Source organism: Tauraco erythrolophus, chromosome 3 (genome assembly GCF_009769465.1).
Source record: "Tauraco erythrolophus isolate bTauEry1 chromosome 3, bTauEry1.pri, whole genome shotgun sequence".
Classification (NCBI taxonomy): domain Eukaryota; kingdom Metazoa; phylum Chordata; class Aves; order Musophagiformes; family Musophagidae; genus Tauraco; species Tauraco erythrolophus.
Genome location: NC_141467.1, coordinates 61,905,851 through 61,926,182, shown reverse-complemented (window position 1 = coordinate 61,926,182; position 20,332 = coordinate 61,905,851). Strand labels below are relative to the sequence as shown.

Sequence of the window (20,332 nt, the reverse complement as noted above, 5' to 3'; positions counted from 1 at the left end):
TTGTTTGCAAGTTTCTGGAGCATCTTTAAAGACCATGATTAAAACCATTTTATGCATGCCAGTCTCATGCTTATAATCCTTTCTGTAACTCTCAGTATTAAAAATGGAGTATTATGGGAAAGTGCAACCAAATGAGTGTTCTCATGACCGACCAAGATATGCTGCCAGGACTGCAGTCCTGCAGTGTTCAGAGCAAGATTTAAAACGTGATAATTTCTTATCATGCAGCCCATGCCAAGAGTGGAAGAGACTGTGGCTGTTTCATTTCTCTGTTTATCAAACTTCCTAATGTAATATTCTAATTATATAAAAAGCAACTATCAGTAAAGAGAAAAGCAGTGAATTATTTTCTGCATTAATGTTTTCCAAACATTAAATAAATGTTAAAATATCATAAAAAAATAGAGTAGCAAGCACTGATCCTAAATTTTCTCTTGTGAAGTCAGTTAATTTGAAAAAGAAAAGAAGACAGAGAGAAAGAGGAGGCGGTGAGGGGGGATATAGATACAATTTTTTCCTACCATTTCAGATTTACAGAATGCTGCAGTAATATCAAACGCCAGCCTTTTGCGTACCATATCTATTTCAAAACCACCATATCTATTTCAACATTGCAAAAATTTTTCTCGGAAAAGGTAAAACTTTCATGACTCAATAAATAGCCTCATTTCCTTATTCAGCAACAATCCAGACAGTATTACCACAATGGTTACACCTCTAAATTGGAGTTCACAATTTCCTCATGCTATTTATCATCTTAACATAAGAAACTAATGACAAAGTAAAGAACTAATTTCCAGATCTTAAGTGATTGCTCTAACCACTATGTCTTCCATCACCTTTCTTAAAGAAGGATCATCACCTGAGAAAAGCCACTATGTCAATCACAAATTATTCATCTCCATGATTATTAAATATATTTTTCCAACCATGGTCAGGTCAAAGAATAACAACGATATGCCTCTGGATGATTTAATAATAAGAAACAACAATTACAGGTCAAATTCTTTTGTTAAAGCTCGGGTATACAATTTATATCCATCAGAAAAGCAGATGTTAAATATTATCTCTTTCTGCCGAAGAAGAAGAAAGCTTATTTGTATCATTTCTACTATTCCATCATATACCATAAAGCAGAGCACTAGTACCACTCTCAATTTGTTGAAAACTGAACATACTAATTAATACCACCATTTCTGTGAAGCAATCGTGACCAACACACTTAATATTAACTATGCAACAGTACTTTACATTCACTAAAGAGATCCATCAAACTAAAGTTCTATTTACAGAAAGTTTATTTTACTACAACACCTGAGCAATATTGAGGTTTTCTGCCAGAAGAAAGTCTCCCCTGACCCTCTGCTGGTAACACACAAAGCAAATTAGCTGATGAGAGCAGTAGAGATATTTCATCTTGACCTCTCTCAAGTTCATTTATTTCATCAGGTATTGGGAGGGATGAGACACTAAAACACTGAGGAAAGGTTGTCACGAACTCTATGAGCACCCACAATGGTCTCTGTAAAAAATGGACCCTTGACAGTTTGGCAAAACTGGAATTTGACTCCTCTTTCCCTCACCCATTACAAGCAAAACCAGTGTTAGCTTGATTTGGGCTGAGAACCACACCAGAACTGAATCCTCACAGAGCATGAGTGCCTACCTCTCAGCTAAGCCTGCACCACCTTGCCATCTGGGAGAAAGCTCCCATCATCTCTGAGTCAGAAGTAGCAGAGCAAGAACATGGTACTCCTGAAGGGGAGGATTATATTAGGGTATGAGGTCACTTATCATTATCGTGAGAACCTCTGTTGTAGGTTCCATAAAGATTATCTGCTTTGCAGGTGCGCTCTTACTGTACAGGTAAGAAACTGCAGCCTTTGTGCAAATAGAAGGAAAACTGGTGACCCCAAAGCATTTCAGCAAGTGACAATAAATTTAATGTTCAATCTGCATTGCGGAAAGATGCCAGTGATGCACAGGATGCTGTGGTAAGGGGTGGCTACAGCATTGCGTCACCCCCGCTTTGTACAGTCCTGGGGCTCTGAACCCTTTGCCAGCGTCCGCCTTGCCCGAACTGAACCTGGCTCCGGGTGCAGACTCAGCACTTGCTGTCACAGTATTCCTTGCCATATGACATGAATGAACACATGGCCAGCTTGCTACCTAAACACGAATTCAGAAAGACAGATAAGCAACGAAATTCTTGCTTACATCTAGAACATCTGACATACAATTCAGATTCTTTGAAACAAACGTTCAGCTTCTGTATGCACTGTAAAAATCTGTTTCTGATACTGATGAGATGTACCGGTGAGTTTTCTTGGTTCATTTTAGATGTCTTTTATTTTAATAACAGTACTTCTTTGGTATGATTTACTCAGATTTTTCTAACAGCTGCATAAGAAAGTACACCTCCAAAATGTGTGTTACCTACATTCTAATTTGGGGGTTATCGAATGAGAGACTCTTTTACACCTGAGATGCAAGCAAAATGTGCCTCATTAATAAAACACACCATAATGGCTCCATTTGGCTTGTTAACTTTTCTGTTAGCCCTCCTTGAGAATTCTCTTCATGGATTATTAATACCACGGAACATTACGGTTCACATCGTATCAGTGCACACTAGGAACAAAAATGCATAAAACATAGACCCTGCTCTTGCAGCGGTACTCTGGTTCATCACATCACTAAAGAAGCTTGCCCAGATGCGCTGGACTCCATGGTCAAAAATCCTTTCATACCATGGCAGGAAGCAAGTCTCTCTGGAATTTAGGCTTTTGTTATAAAATTAAATGTGATGCAAGCAATAGTACGTAAGTCTGAGGAATGTGGTGATGCCTTACACAGAGAGCTATGTTCCCCTCTACATGTCAGCATAGAATCCTCCAAAAATTTTTAGTGTTTCACATATTTATTTTGGAGTTGATCATGACTATTTTGTCAGAATAGTATCTCGGACAGCCAGGTTGCCATCAAATTCTTGCATGAGCTTAATCAGGCCAAGCTGTGATATGAATTTATAACAGACAGTAATGAGGTCGAGCCTATTATTTCTGACTAGATCTCCAGGACTGAAGATGAACAACTTCGTGAACAACCCTACAAGATGCACCTTTCTCCTTCCTTTGCCTTTGCAGTGATTCCCTGCAAGGTTATACTGGCAACAATTTGTTTGAGCTATGGAGATATGGCACTGTTGGAAGCCAGATAATGTCTCAGGCTGCTATGATTACAAGAGGTACAGTATTTCTGAGATGCTCACTGAGGAACAGCAGCTTCTGCACATCCTAGTGCATGTCAGCATCCTAGTGCATCGCTCCTTCACTAACTACAGGCATCACTTGACCAAACAGCAGAGGAATGCAACAGTAGCTCCATCTCTAGCTCATCTCCATACAGGACATTAAATGTGAGGGCAGAAAGCACAAGCTGCAGCTTTCTAACTGCTTCCACAGTGCAGTGCATAAAATGTGAACGCAACTCTGCCATGCTGGTCTCATCTATCATGTCAGCACAGCTGGTGCCCAAAACACACACATAAACACTAACTTGGTAGCCCAAAACCAGAAAGTCTTTATAAAATGTATAAAATTACACATAGCTGTTAACAAAGAAAGAAATTAAATGCACTTGAAGTGATAGACAAAACTGTAAAATTGATGGTCCTTTATAGCAAGTTTTCTCTGTGTAAAAGAAACTCTTCAGAGTTGGAGAGCCACTTGCCCAGTTCATAAGTGACAAAGATTCTCTGCACAGGTCACACAGGAGCACAGCCGAGTGCTTGGGGGAAATGGGGGTCTGCTTTTTGTTCCTAGGGTTTTCTTAGTCCTCCCATAACATAAGCTAGCTCCCCCCAGAATGTGCAAGAGGACAATGTCAACTTGGAAGCCCAAAGAGTACTTATGGACAAACTAAAAAGAAAGACTATAAAAGATATGCTGGCATATCTTCACATTGCAGTATTATCTTCATCTTCCCATATAACACAGAATCACAGAAGGGTTGAGGTTGGAAGGGACCTCTGGACAGCATCTGGTGTAACCCCTCTGATCAAGCAGGGCCAGCTAGACCTGTGCACTGATACAATGTGAACATTATGGTTCGCGTTGTATCAGTGCACAGTAGGACTGTGTCCAGTTGACTTCTGAATATCTCCAAGGATGGAGACTCCACAACCTCCCTGGGCAACCTGCGACAGTGATCATTCACCCTCAGAGTGAAAAAGTGTTTCCTGATGTTCAGAGGTAACCTCCTGTGTTTCAGTTTGTGCTCATTGCCTCTGGTCCTGTCACTGGGCACCACTGAGAAGAGCCTGGCTCTGTCCTCTTTGCACCCTCCCTCCAGGTATTTACATACATTGATGAGATCCCCCTGAGTCTTCTCTTCTCCAGGCTGAACAGTCCCAGCTCTCTCAGGCTTTCCTCACGTAGGGGATGATCCAGTCCCTTAGTCATTTTTATGGCCCTTTGCTGGACTCTCTCCAGTAGCTCTATATCTCTCTTCAATGGGGAGCCCAGTTCCTCTGAATAGGACACTGTTCCCTTTGAAACCGCAATTCTAAGTGCCCATTATCAAGAATAAATTTATTTAATAATTAAACCACGGAACAATATTTCTCTCTAATTCACATCATGGCTTAAAAATTATTTTGTTCTATATGAGGAGAGACAACAAGCTCTTTAATCGGGAGAGCGTAAGGACTAGGTTATTTCTCAGTACCTCTACGTAACTCCTGATGCCCCTGGTTGATCATTACAATGCATGGTCGATACCCTGCACTGCACAGCTGACCTGATACGTCCTTTCCAGCTTGAACTTCCTTGGTTCTAAGATTAACCGCGCTCCTGATTCGAGAGGACCTGCGCCATGCAAATCAGCTTCTCTCGCTTCAGAAAGGAAGCAGAGAAGAGGAAACACAGCGATTGCTTTCACAGTACATTAACTTTTCTCACAGTGCAGCAATTCAGATGCAGGGGTTAGGCCCGATTTAGATGTTAAAATAATGACACAAACAAGAGGAAACATCTTGAACCAGTAACACCCTTTTAAAGTTTTATGCCTTTGTGTGCGTATGTGCAGAAGTAGTTACTTCCCAAAATGATCTACATTTTCAAGCAAGTGATTACCTTCTGCCACAAAGTCTTTCATAGCGTTTCAGTGTCATTTAAACATTTCTTGCCCTTGTTTTTTACATTAAAAATAACTTCACAATGGCTGACGCTTGTCTTGACTAGTAGGTAAATTGTCACCCATATATCATAGCTGGAGGGTTCCTTAAGCCTTTTCTCTTGAAGGCAGATAAAAGGCTGAATTTGGCTATGTTATGTTATAGAGATGCATTGCTTGCATTCTTTACATGATTCAGATCAAAAGATTGCACCTGTGACTGAATTAGAGCTTTCTGATTGATGCTGCAGTTGCATGTGGAATTTTGCTACTCAAACAGCACCACTCTGTCCTTTACTTTTCTAAATGAGAGCATCTCTTCAAAAGCAGTGATGCTCCTGTTAGCCTGCCACACTCTCATGTGTCATCAGAGACCCCTTCATAGCTTTGTGTCTTCTGATAAGTTTTAGGATACACTTTCAAGATGCTCAGAAATGCCCTGCCTACAGAATCTTCTTTTAAAAAAAAACAACAAACAAATAAATACTATATTATTATAATAACAATTTTATTACTATTTAAATATAACCTCCAAAAAGAAGATCTAGGGAAGGGTTGAGACAATGATCTGGCCTGAGAAAAACACTATAATGAAGACTTTGGGAGAAAGGTATAGTTTACCTCAAATAAGATGGTAACCAGTAACAAGTGTGTAAGTAATGAAAAGCACACAGAATACGCAATCTGGAACCCAAAGGAATACTCAGGTCCCTGAATAGGCAGCATTTCAAAACCAAGAGGATTAAATATTTTTGCAGAATGTGATTAGACAGTGGTCATAGTCCCTTGCCACAGGAAGTCGCTGAGGCTGAGAAAATAATATTGCTTACAAGCAAACAAAGCTAATTACAGTTATAATAATAATGCTACCATTTTTTGCCAGATATATGTTAACGTTTACAACTTGTAAGTCTTATGACAGGTCATTATTGGGGACCTACATGATAGTTCAAGGTAGATGTGATCAATCTCTAATCTTTTTACTACAGAAATCACTTACTTTCTCAGCAGCAATCTGGCAGGCAATAATCACGGATTAAGTGTCCCTGTTTTTTATCCAGTACGGCAGTCCCATGCATTACATTGCAGCCTCTTTTTTACCAAAAGACCATGAAAACTCTAGACATAATTCACTAAAAGACATGATTTCTTTCTATTTCAGGCTCTTTACCACTTTCTTTTTGGAAACAAATCTCGGAGATGCTCACCGATTTTGAAAATCAAGAGTCACCTCTTACTATAACCTTCTACTTCCCCCATAAAACACAACCAAAAAAACCCTCGTCTTCAACCCTCTAAATTACAGTGCTTACTCACTAATTTTTTTTTCCTTTAAAAGACACAAATGAATTTATTTCATGATATCAGATATCTTCCCCCTCGCAAATCTTCTCTCCTCATGAGAGGGTATATTCTGGGCCTGACTGTTCTGTTTTACAAGTATATTGGACCAGGTTCATGTCCACAATTATTCTGAATGACTCTGAAATGCTGAAATGACACTTCTTTCACCAGATTTAAATATTCTTTCCAAAGGAATAAACTTACCCATCCAGACTTCTCCAAACTGACCAGCTCCAAGTTTCTTCACTAATTTAATTGATTCCCGTGGAATTTCCCACGCATCTTTATCCCATGGTTTTTGAGGCTTGGGGCTAATACAAGCTTTTTCCAACTTTCTGCATAAGCCATCTGGTTGCTCTGGTTTTCAAAGGAAAAACAAAATATAAAATCCATTACACTTCTGTGCCTCACAACTTGAGACAAACATTACTTAATTACAAGTGTGCACTAACCAGCTCAAAATAATTTTCAAAATAATCAGGTCTTTTGACAAAAACGTAACCTTTCTGGTGCTTTCATATAACTTTAAGCACCTCTGAACTGAAATTTTGTATTCAGAGATAAATTTAATAACAAAGTGACACATGCATCTGGTTACCATCAGATTATTAAGGTTGTTTTTTAGTACAATTCATATGAGCTAAACAAAATACAAGATCTGCTTACTGACAGTATGCTGATGAAGATGCACATGCACACTGGAGTCAGGCTTGAAACCAGTATTCTAAATTTGTCATTAAATTTTCTTGTAGCGTTGTTTCAGATACATGTGCATGCAAGCATAAGTAGGTCACTTTTTTTTTTTCTCCAGACACTGACCAGCTACAACTTTAACATAAATGTAGAATAATTCTCAGCTTTTCCAGCTGTGACAAAGAATTATCACATGCCTGACAACTCAGAGAAGTATCATGGCCAAGACCTTAGCATGGCTTCGAAAAATCACTATGTGATTTTCTGTCCTACATTTATTGTCTTCTCTGTCTTGCCAGTTACAAGAGTAAAAACCACATATTTTGGAGCTATCCACCAGAAGGTAATGCAGAATGAAAAGTCACTTTTGTAGCTAAAATATAGGTAGGAACTTGTCCCTTCCCTCCTCCCTTTTTTTTTTTTTAATAATTATTGTATGCATTCTATGTGGATGCAATATTCTTTCTTTGAAGCCAACATACTCTAACTTCCTTCAAAACACCATTCACAATAAACAAACAAATACACAATTTTATAAGAAAAATAAAAACAATTCCACGCTCAACACTGCAAGAAGACATTCACAAGTGTACATGTATTTGTCCTAATTGTGAATATAAATTTACTTTCAAATATAGAATTTACATATTTACAATACAGTCAATTCTTACTGTAGTTTCACATCATCATAATTTGATGAGGTGCTTTATAAAGCTATTCTTTATTTCACAATGGTATGGCACAGAACAAGCAGCATTAGGTCTGATTGTAAAAACAACGTGACTTGGGTTCCAACCAGTGTTCGGTTATCTTTGATAACATGCATGCCTAGGTTATTTAAGGGGAAAAAAAAAAAAAGATGAAAAGGTTTGAAACAAAGCAAGAAAGCATTTATTTTCCTTCACAGGAAATAACGGCTGTATTCTATTAAGTAATCCACTAACTGATTTAACTTACTTTGATAATGTTTGATCATATCATTGATGCTGGGAAAAGTTATTCTTGGTGAGATGTAAAATCCTCCATTGTCTAGACTCCTAATTTTGTAGTGCTTAATAACATCGCCATGCTGTGGATCATAGTCTCTTATGGAGAGAGAATAGCTGCCTGTGGATAAAGAAAGAACGGTCATTAATAGATAGCAAAAGTCTACAGTGTCCACGCATATTCAGTTGAGCCTAACAAAATCACCTTTTTGCCCCTTTTTCTTTTTACTTCCTTATTTCCTCAAAAAGCATTTTGCAATCAACGTGAGGAAGTTAACCAATAGCCCGGTCCTGAACTGGTCACCAAAACGCTTACAGTCACACTTTCTTTTTCAATTTTATTCAACAAAAGTTAGAACTTCTATAAGCCAGCCAGCTCCGTGTCCAATGCCCACTTCTACAGAAAGCCCCCCCGGCTTGACTGGAAGCAGCTGCGAAAGCAAGGCCAGGGCTGTCACACTCCTCAGGCAGAAGCTGAAATTTGGAGATCAGCGTTTCAGAAAAGGAACACGCTGGATGTTGTTGGCCATCTAGCAAAAGCATTGCTTGGAGATGGCTTGGGGTGCACAGGAGAGAGGGCATGTCTGTTAGTGCTAGGGAGCCTAACCTCAGCTGGGATTTCAGACGGGGCAGCAGAGCATCTGCCCTAAACTACAAAGTCATTCAGTCATTCGTTTCTTCTGCTTGTACAATTCTTCTTGTCTGTTTTCGAAGGATAAGAAACCACCTCACACCCTCTTCTCTTCTCCCACCCAGTGACAGAAGGGGACAGAAAGAAATATTTTGGGGCTACTTTGCCTTACTCTTGGCAGCCTATGTTGAATTTTTAGGAGACTTCCTTTGACAACTTCATTTAGAAGTCTTCATCTGAGAGCACAGAAAAAACAATATGGGCCCATTAAAGAGAGCTACCTAATGAAGAATCTGCAGTGCTAGGGCCAGAAAAGCTTCTCTGTGGAGAGGACAGACATATGATCTGCTAAAGGGATTCATGCATCTTCATCTGGAGAATGCAGTGTTAGAGTATCCAGCTGGAGAATCCAGCCAGGATGCTGTCAGAGTCTGGATGCTGGAGCAGAACCTCCTACACTTTTCTGAAAGTCCCAGCTGAAGAGTCTGGAGACTTCACTAAGCTTTTCAGTACAAAGAGCTCTGTCTACAGCAGAAACCTTTACCAAAAAGCTTTTGGAAAAAAAAAATCACACTATAGTGCAGAAGTGTAAACACTCATTCTGCACTAACTACATTTTAAAACTTCTAGAAATGGTTACAGATCCAATAATGGAAGACTATAAAATGCAGCATCTACTGTTTACAATGAAAAGTGTCCTTCAATAAAGGAATCACAGATCACAAATGCAGAAGGGAAAAGATCTCTCCATTCATTTCTGCTTCTTGTCAATGTAATCACACACACACATACACACACATGCATATCTGTTTTTTTTCCTATCTCAACTTTGAGTGTTAACCTGTAACTCTCTTCTCTCTTTTCCTGGTGATTTTCCCATCCTTCTCACTCCCACAGAACTGCAGAAAATTCACACAATAGGACACACTAGGACTACTCTACACCCAATGCCACTTGATGCCGATTTTTGTGAAGACAAACTGTATGTTTTTAACTTTACTATCGATTCCAAAGTAACCTACCCCAAAGCCTACCTTTTAACGTTTCACTTTCCCTGATAAGGAAAGCTCCAGGACTATTTCCAGGAGCCAGGAGCTGTCTTTCAGCATCTTTTCGGGTTATGTCTTTGAAGAACCATCTGAAAAATATTTCAAAGACTTAGAACCGTTTTTTTCCCCACCCACAAAGAGTACACCACCAAGGTGAATATGAAATTTGCCAGCGTTTAGAGCCTGGGAGAACTTACTCTTCGGTTTCCAAAGTGTTTACTTTTGCTACATAGTTGCTGGGAATGAAGCCTTCCTTCCTCGTTGTCAGAGATTTCGCTCTCCACCATTCCCCCTGCCTGAAAATCAGAAACAACAGTAGTATTCACAGGAAAGGAGAATGATAAAGTGTTATTTGAGTTATACTGTGCTGAGATCTTTGCTGGTGCTGGAGAGACAAGTAGCATCTTTCCTCTGAACTCAAGCTCCCTGAGAAGCCATTGGCTCCGTCGGGTCAATGTTTGGTTGCTGTTACCAAGGGCAGCTGCCCAGTGCGACCAACAGCTCCACATGCATTTGTATTTTCACAGGTAAGGGAGCTCTCTTACCATTCATACGCTCATGTTATGAGTAGGATATCAAAAAATTATAAAGACGATTAGAGGAGTCCAAAGAAAAACTACAATACGATCAGTACTGTCATACTTACTCCTCAATAACTTTCAATTTTTCTCCTTTTTTGAAGGACAAGTCATCTTCATGAATGCCATCATAGGGATATAAAGCTACTACAGTGACTCCATGCTCCTCTGTCTCTACAAAGACAGAAAGCCAAAGGCACATTCACATTATTTCACAGGCTGACACGGGATAGCACACAGCAGTAAGAGTCCTATGAAAACATACCTTCAGTGGCAAACCTTTGTCCTGGTAAGAGCTGTGCTTCTGGATTCACCTACAATAAAATACATCTTTAATTAAGCAGTTTTAGATCTTTGTGACAATCTTACGTTGCTATTACATATTGTTCAGTTGCTTTGGTATCATCTTACATGTCTTAAATTAAAAGAAAATGCTCCAATCTTTTCCCACCGTTCTTCAAAAGAGAATTATAACATTAAAACATAGTGAGTCCCCACTAGATCTTGAATTGAGCAGCCGAGACCTCAGGAAGGTGTGGCACAAGCTGTGGGAAGGCAGTTCACAGCTTTGTGACTTCTGCTGAAGAGGCTTTAGAGAGGGGTCTCTAACAGGACAGTCACTAGCATGCCACTGTCATGCTAAAGAACGACGAGCACAGCTATGTCGCTACTATGGTGCAAGAAAAAAAGAGTTGGTTTTTTTTTTTTAAAAAAAAAGGTAGTTTGTGACAGGTGTACGTCGACTGAGAGCACACCAAGTCTGCCGTGTCAGCTGGTGAGAGAGGAGGGAAGGGTGTCCTCCCCACCCATGGAGAGCACAGCCCCTGGGCGAGGGCGGACAGGAAACATGGCGTCCTCAGCACAGCGCGTGTGTCGGGGGAAGGTACCACTCAATCTGCGAGACAGCAAACCCACTTGGCACCCGACGGGATTGCCCTTCCCAGCACCCTTCCTTTCCAACACCAGGCAGCACACACGGAACAGCCGTTAGCATCTTCCTGCTGCGGCGATCCCTCGGCTGCTGCCCCATTCCCGCCCTTCCAGACCCACCTCGGGCATGGGTGGGCAGTGGCCTTCAGGGAGTAAAAGGAAAGTTGACTAGAGCTGGTAAAGAATTGCCCATGATTACCTCAGCCTTTTTAAACAGAATGATCAACAGCTGGATCCGACGGCTGTTAAAAACCCAACACCGATGGTTTTAAAACCAGTTCTAAACAGGTTTTCTAAAGTCACTTGGCATTATTCTACAGCCGCAGCTATATCTAGATTCAGCACTGCCAAGGATTACTGTTTTCATGCAGAAAACTGACAAACATCAAGCAACAAACTGCCAATCACTATTTTTTATTTCTTTAAGTACATTGAGGGTGAACTGCACAACACTAAGACCCCAGTTGTGCACTAATGATCAATTTGAATTTCTTCATGCGTGTGCTTTGGACTGAAATTTAAGTCATGCCAGTCATGTTTTGGTCTTGCTACTGGAATTCTCCCCTGAGACTATCTACTTACTGGCCTTTGCTGTTTATTGGACGTTGGATCCCTCACATAAATAGTTCGTTCAGTTTTACGTACTGGTTGATTCTTCAAATCTAGCCCATCTCCATGCAGATTCTCTTTCCTTTTTGATTTTATACATCCCATATTTCCTGTTGGAATAAAAAAGGTATTAAACAAAAAACACTATGCCACCAACCAAGCCGTTTCCCGTGCAATCATCTGGGCTATGCAGCGAAAACATGCTTTCTTTTCATACGCAATAGCTCTTGGGTAGAAAAACGGAAGGTTAGGAACACACACTGAAAGCTCTTTTCTGCAGCAAAGGAAAAAGAGGACTTCTTGTCTCAATCTACAGATGAAGCAAATATTTCAAAATAGTTATTTACCATTTCAACATTTTCAGATTTACCATCTTTTCTTACCAATCTCTCCCTACCCCGAAACCCCTTAACATCCTTCTGATACTTCTGTGAGCTTCAGAATACATATAAGAAAAATATAAATACTGTAGTGACAACTTATTTCTGTACGTTTTAGAGAAAAGGCTGCTTTGAAAGATGTATGAAAAAATTCCAGTCCAAATGATGAGAACTGCAGCTGGAGTTAGCAATGCCTGTATCTCCCTGCTTCATTTTGCATATGCCAGTCTAACAGGAAACTCAGTTTGATTTAAATCTCCATCTCACAGGAAGCCGATGACTTCTGCAGTCCCAGCTCCATGGCAGATACGCTGCTATTGTGACCTTCAGTAATGAATCTCCGTGTTCAAACAGGCCTGTTACAGCAGTCTGAAATAGCCAATGTGTGTATTGGTGATGGCAAATCAGCACAATAGCATTTCTTCTTCAATACAGTCTAGAAGGCTAATCCTTCTCTCAGGATGTGCATCCATGCTAAACCAGATGAGATACAGCTGTTAGCATCTACATGACTGGAACCCGACTGCTAATCCCGTGATGTAATCACACAGTACTTCAGCAAGCACATATACAACACTATCTCTATATTCCGTCCTCAGAGGAGAGTATTTATACTTACTCTTCAAAGAATCCACTAGGAATGCTTTTCAAACCTCTCCTTGCTTCCTCTCTCCCTCCTTTCAGGTCAGTGCTCTAATGCTAGGTTCACAGTCACATTTTCCCTTGCAGGCACACACTCGCACTCCCCCCCTGCCCTAATTAATCTTTAAAGCCAGTTCTTTGAAGAACAATGTAAAACCTAAAATAAGAGCTCAGTGCATATACAGGCTTAGGCAAACCAGCACTGAGTAAAACACAGCTGGAGAAGCTAAAGTAGATTATTACAGCCTATTCTGCATCTCACTTTCACCTTCATCCCTAGGACAGAAAAGGTCATCAAAGTAAACAGTTAAAGCAGTAGAAATGTTCACTTACAGACACAACTGTCTCAATGCCATGGTGCCTTACACATCCTACCCCAGCAGACAGGAAAATTAGCCAGACTGGTCTGGGTCCATATTAAGATTTGTACTTTTGTAACAATACTGATAATAATCATAATCCTAACTGCCTATGACAATAAACCAAGACTCCCACATGGCAAGTCTCAACTTCCCATGTCACCTTCATTTAATCTTCCATCTTGCTGTTGAGGAAGCACCACATAATGATAGATGCACTGTCCTGTCCATAGACTGAATGTTTTCTTCTAAACATGAGAAGGTATCTCCTCTCCTACCATTTCTGCAAATTATCTGCCACCTATTGCCAACAAATCTCCAGTGTCCACAAAATTTTAGCAGTGATGCAGTGAACTGTGATACAGGCTTAAAAGCAGCATGAGAACTCATTGCTCCTCTTCTCATCTTCTTTTGAATTAAAAATAAAAGGAATGACACAGAAATTCCATAGGCACTGATCAGGCATCACCATACCACAGAGGCAGAGAATACAGTTTCCTTTTCTTATGTATCAACATTTCAGTGTTTCTGAACTTGTTTGAAGGCACTGAGAGGCACCTTTAGCCAGAATCTCCTCTTAGAAGCATGAATCTTTAACGCTTAAATTTAGTTTGTGAGAACACCCATTGGGAGATTTTTCCAAATTCTCAGGCCTACACAGGTTACATATTAGTTGTTTGGAAACACTGAAAAGGATTTGTTTTTAAAAAATGCATTTATTTATTTATAATTGTGGATATATGGATGACTCTTGTTCTGCAGTTAATGGTTCATAGGAAATTTCTGTACACCCACAGGCAGGCTGGTGTTTGCATGCTCACCCCAGATGACAGGAAGCCCAGCGTTTAATTACCTGCTGTATCTGCAAGATCAGGTATTTAGCCACCTAAGTGCTAACCTTTTGCTCTGCTTCTAGAGAACAAACAGCTATAGTGGAGGACATAAGGTAATTTGATCTAAATTGTCAGCCAAAAATCCCGTTCCCTATTGCTGTAAGAAAGCTGAAGATATCTTTAGAGACTGCAGCTTGCCCAGTGTTGGTGTAAACTCAGAGAAAAGCATTTTTACTGGGATACTTTTTCTGCAGCTTAAAGCACATGAGCAGCTGTAAGTTAAGCCTGCTGTAAGGTTGTGCTGGTAAGCTCAAGGTTAGCACTTGTTCGCGACAGTCACAACAATGGATCAGTAATGCCAATGTGCAGGTGCTCCGTAATCCCACAGAAGTCCACTCCATGTTGTGTGAAATCACACAAATACGATATGTGAGATAACACATGTGATGGCACCCAATGTAGAGAAGATCCTGAGCCTCGTTATGAAGCACTGGGTTTTTTTCCCCATGGAGATGAAAACCCATAGTCCTCACAGGACTTCACCAGGTCTACGTTAGCAAATAGCCCCAACAGCTGGTGCTGAAGCCCATACCTGCTTCAAGAGAGGTTACAGCCCCATTCACGTCAGTATAGCCCCAAGGACTGAATGTTCAGTAAGAGCTAGACCACAGTGAGGGTTTATTTAAAGGTAAGCCCCATGCTGTATCTTCCTAAAGCAGTCCCATTCTTGCACTCTGAGTCTGCTCCACAACATGAACTACAGCTTAGCAACTGGGGGCAACTGCTTCAGGAATGGAATCCCGGTCCAACTAAAAACACTAATATAGACACATCCTGAGACTTTGAGCTTCTCCGTAAATCAAGCCTCTTAAATCTTGCAAAAGAAACATATGAAAAATATGCAATAACATAAAACGAATGTTTAACACTTAATAGATATCAATATAGTTAAGTATACAATATATAATTTACTATTCAATTTTCCAGCCTCACGTTACTGCTAAACAAGTACAGGCAGACAAAGGAGATAAAACATACACAAAAGTTGAAAAATAGTATTTTAAGCAGTAAAAGTGGATCAATGAGTACATATTCTGATGCTGTGAAACGAAAGATTTTTGACCTCTTCAAAGGCCGCAAGATCTGTTTCTGTACATGCTAGCCCTCTGTAAAGCTGTGTGCACTGGGTTCCAGACTGCACATTTAAAATGCCATAAGATCAGTTCTACAGCCAAAGCAAAGGTAACTGTCTTGGTTTCAAAAGCTTCTGCTCAGTGACTGCTCAGTTCATCTGCAATGGCAGATGTATTTGTTTCCAGTGCAGTATTATACATTTTTACTGAAATCTGATCTGGGTCTTTTCCAGGATTTTGAAAGTGGTATCAAAGATTCATAGGGCCAATATAAACAGCAGGCACTGACAGGAGAGTCACATTGTAATGGATTGCAAAATACAAAATGCTATATCATTACCAAAGTTAGCTTCACAAACGTTTGACCTTAGCAAATTACTCATACAAAAGTGAAACTTTGAAAAACAAAATATGTACGCAGTGTAAATCTTTCTTAGTTTATAGAGTAGTCATAAGGAAAATCTGAAGGGGGGAAGCTCATTCAGGCATAAATAAAATATCTCACTTGGTGTAAAATGTTTATTTGCATAAGTCTCTGTCACTGTATCACAATGAGCATCAAGGAAGCGTTATGTCCATATATAAAGAAAAAAAGAACATGGTAAGCAAAGAGCAATGCAGAAAGTGCAGCATCGTTACAAACTATGTTATTGGTCGTCAGAGATAAAAATATTTTAGACATCAGAGGAAATGCTGCCAGTCTCTACTCAAGAGTTTCCCATTCCAACAGTTTTGCAATACAGGAGACACTTCTTTTCATCCATGCCTTTCATTTATTGTCCTGTCCACACCTCTAGACAGCAAAGATAAACATTTAATTAAAAGAAACTCTATGTAACATAGCTGCTAACTTTTATCAGTGGGTATCTAAAGAAGTAACAGCTTCTCTTTTAACAAAGAGCATATCATATTCCGTGGCTAAAAGGTAAGGACAGGTACTTGAGTTAACATCTGCAGCGTGGTGACAAGAACCTAAGTTCGAGCACCCCTCAAAAAGCCACAGGAGTACCTGAAAGCACCACCACACAGAGCCTCCACAGCAGGCTGTTCCACAGACACCCATTCTGATGTCTACAGAGGCATTCGCCTTGAACTTTCCCTCTGAATCCCCTGTTTCATCTTTCTACAGCAGCACTTGGGTCTTAATTTCAAAACAGATTACGGGGGGCTAGCGCAACATTTTCCCAGAGTTAAAAGCTGCTATCTATCCTCAAACACTGTTGCTTTATCTGCCTTTGCTATATTACCAGCAGACTAATGTCTAAAGCCACAATACTTGCTACTGCAAGCAGTCAAGGTTCCTGTGACCATTGCCTGTCCATCCACCATGTGTTTGAGGTTTCATTTCCTCCCAGGGCTTATCCTTCATGTCATCGACAAAGCCAACCTCATTTTTCATTTTGCTCATGGTCACAATTATTGTCCTCCTTTTGATTCTGTTACATACAATATTTACGGTGCATATCAGAAATTATTTCCTAAAAATCTACCTGACACGTCTTTTTTTTGATTGAAGTCATGTCTTCAAAAAATTTATTCTTAAATCCTCACAGATCTGTCAAGAGTTTAGACTGGCTTCATTTTAATCTTTGCAGAACATGCAAACTTTAAAAAAACAACTAAAATAGATCATACTTTGGGTTTTCCAATGATAATGTAACTTTAAAAAGAATTAGAACTACAACATCGAGTGTACTAGAAACTCTATTTTATCAAACAAATATCTGTGGTTCAAAAGGTCAGTAACCACTGTATATAAACACCAGTCCTGTGGGTGGCTTAGACTTAACAGATATATACATATGTATTTTAACAGATACATAAAGAAAATAAATTTGTATTCAATTACATGGTTTATAAGCAGTAAACCCTTCATTTAAGCCACAGAATTTCTTATGTGTATATATATAAAAAAACACGTTCCTTAGCAGTATAAATAAGAGAGAAACAGCGCATTAAGAAGTATAAAGAAAAAAAAAAATCAAGATCCCCAAATTATGCTGAGTCTTGAATGTTGTTCTGTATTTAAGTTTCTGAGTCAAAGAACAGGAAGCAATTGTTCACACCTATATATTAAAAAAAAAACCAAACAAAACAACAAAACCAACCAAACAAACTGGTTTTGAACCTGGAGCTTTAAAGCAGCTTAAAGAGCAGAGGGATAAACAATTTTATTTTTTAACACGTCTTTCAAAAATTGAAAAGAGGATCTGTTTTAGGCATTTCATTCTGGCCTTTAATGCTGGCTCCTTTGCTGCAACTTAGCAAGTCATAAAGCCAAAGGTAACACAGTGATGCCTTCATCCAATCTCCTGAATAATCGAGAATGTGAGACTTCTCAGCATTACCTTCAAGGTCAAGGCAGAAGTGTCTCGAAAAACAAACTCAGAGTGATCAACTTAGATCTAAAACTATTGGAGAGGAAGGCTCATAAGCTCACTCTGCCCAAAGACACAAACACCAGCTTTCTCAGTACCCCATCTAACTTTCTACATCACTTCAGTCAACTGCTCAAGTTTCCCATTCCATGAAAAAAATGAGGAAAAATCTTCCATTTAAGGAATTTATTTATCTTAATCTTTATTGCTGACTTCCTCTCTATGTTGACCTGCTTCCACATCATCTGCGGTACCCGAGTGTTGCAATGATCTTCTATTCCTTTGCTATTGGGTCTATGAGGAGGAACAGCTCTGAGGGGCCTGGGAAATCTGGGTTCATTTCTGCCCCATAGCCACATGGAGAGTAACTGAACAGAAGTGGATTCCTATTCCTTGCTTGTTTCAAAAGTGGTAAGTTTTGATTTTGTTCAGCCTTGTTCTTATACCTGCAGTTCACAACATGTATAAAAATACGTAAAATATGTATATATATTTAATAATATGATATAATATATGTATACTTTTAAATTTTACTGTAAATCTTGACTGCCTGGTAACTTTCATCAAATTAGATTCTGGCAAACACACAAATCCTGGGTCAGCTTTCAGCTTGTTTCACTTCCTACATTTTGGTTTTGCACTGGAGACCAACTAGGGGAACTTTAGCAGTTTGTTCTTCCCTTGTCTTTCTGCTGAAACGGTTCTGTATGTCTCAGTCACTCCTCGTCTCATGTATTTTAATCTCTTTTTTAATTTAGCTTATTTCTATAGGTCTGGATTACATCATCTCTGCCTCTCAAACGGAATTTACCCATTATATGATACACATATACATGGACATATATATACATACACATAGATGGGCACGAATCACCATGTGCTCCCTGCAATGCATAAAAAAAGGAGCATGGATAGCCTAAATCTACTCAGTGTTTAACTAGGACAGACTTGCCCTGTGTAGGTTCCCTTTGTTCCTGTGATGTGAGAAGCAGGAGTCCAGCTGACAGCGTTTTTAAAAAGGGAAAAAATTCGGGCAATTCTTTAGCTGCTTGGATCTTTTTTTGGGGGGGAAAAGGTGAGATAAAGCTAAAATAATATTTTGACATACATGTCTATATAAACAGGCAAAGAAAATAAACAAGTTAATCCCCAGCGTAACCATCAAAACCTAAATATGACTGTAGTGGAAAAGTATGCAACAAGCACACTACTGTGAGATTTCCTCAAACTTACTCTCATTTAAGTCAAACCCTCACATTTTCCACTTCTATCAGAGCAAGATAGCAGAGCTATCTCGTTTATCGCCCATGATTAGAGCACAGGACTAAAAATTACTTTCTGTGAAAGGTGGACCCTTTCTGAGCAGAACAATAGTGTTTTACAAGCTCAGAAACGAGTCTGCTGTGCTCCGTTTTTAGAGAGGTTAGTGGGTGGTGGTGGTGAAGAACAAAATATTATTGCTGAAAGGTTTCAGAAACTCACTCCACTTGGCTTAGAAGCTGTTTTGTAACTCCCAGTCTTAAGCACGTTTGGGAGACAATAATGGCATTTAGCCCTTCATCCTCTTGGGTGATGAGGAAGAAGTCACATCTCTTTCGGCCTCTTTTCTAGGCTTTAAAGACCAAGCCCTCTCAGTCTTTTCCATTTTCACTGGTTATCCTAGGAGCCCTTCTCCACATCTGTTTCAGTTTGAACTCATCCCTCTAAAGGGCAGGAGGCTGGAGTTGGTCAAGTGTTCCAAGATGACTTTCAGCAATGTCTTGCAAGAAATAGTATTTCTATTTCTTCCATCTACAGAAACACATCACCCAATAAATTCCAGCAATCTATTTATTATTTTCACACTTTCATCAATCACACTAGCCTTTATAATCCTCTTGTGATCAGTTAAGGCACTTCAGTTTGTTTCATTTTTCAAAATGACAAACTGTTGTCATAGGAGATTTTCCTCTCATATCTCCAGTGGCATGACCTTGCACTCTGATATTAAATTTCTCCCCATTATTTTGCCAGAGCGTTCTTTCTGCACGATATTTCCAGCTGCCTAATACCTCCTAAGATCACAAGGGGACTCCTACTTTTCCATTGCAAATGAAAGTATTAAAAAGAAAAAGTCTCAATGTAATGCTAATGTCACATTATGCAAGAGAGAGTGGTATTGCCAAGAGTTTGGGGAAGTGCAGCGGACAGGCACCATTACCCTGTTCAGTTTCTTTCACAATTTCTTCCTTAACAATTGTGACGAAGACAAATTCTATTTTGTCCATGCTATCTCAGATTATTTTTTATGCTCTTCCTATATCAGTTACAGAAATTATTACACTATCATCTTCATGCTCTCCAACACTTATGTTCCTACTACAGTTACAAATCCATCACATTTCTACTTTCTCATCAACATTCAATTTTAAGCCCTGCACCAGTAGTTCTTCTCCTCCTCTTCAAAAGCTCAGATTCCTGACAGTGCACAAATACGTCAGTCCAACCAAACCCATCTGGGTTGGCAGAAACCTTTCTTGAACTTATTACCAAGCTGACCACTGTTCTCATTAACAGTCTTGACACCCATTCTTCCACTCTTTGGTGTCCTGTCTTCCTTTCCCACATTGGCC

The 20,332-nt window shown here is 39.6% G+C and overlaps 1 protein-coding gene across 1 annotated transcript in view; it reads right to left on the bottom strand.

Moving 5' to 3' along the window:
* Positions 1 to 20,332, bottom strand: part of LYN (LYN proto-oncogene, Src family tyrosine kinase) — a 54,268-nt gene that overhangs the window by 21,071 nt on the left and 12,865 nt on the right. Inside the window, exons 2-8 of the mRNA XM_086609288.1 lie at positions 11,969 to 12,105; positions 10,722 to 10,770; positions 10,525 to 10,630; positions 10,076 to 10,174; positions 9,864 to 9,967; positions 8,170 to 8,319; positions 6,724 to 6,876 (exon numbers count right to left, since the gene is read on the bottom strand). Of these exons, the coding sequence (XP_086465414.1) occupies positions 6,724 to 6,876; positions 8,170 to 8,319; positions 9,864 to 9,967; positions 10,076 to 10,174; positions 10,525 to 10,630; positions 10,722 to 10,770; positions 11,969 to 12,100 (793 nt within the window). The 5' untranslated portion in view covers positions 12,101 to 12,105. The remainder of the gene's footprint in view (positions 1 to 6,723; positions 6,877 to 8,169; positions 8,320 to 9,863; positions 9,968 to 10,075; positions 10,175 to 10,524; positions 10,631 to 10,721; positions 10,771 to 11,968; positions 12,106 to 20,332) is intronic.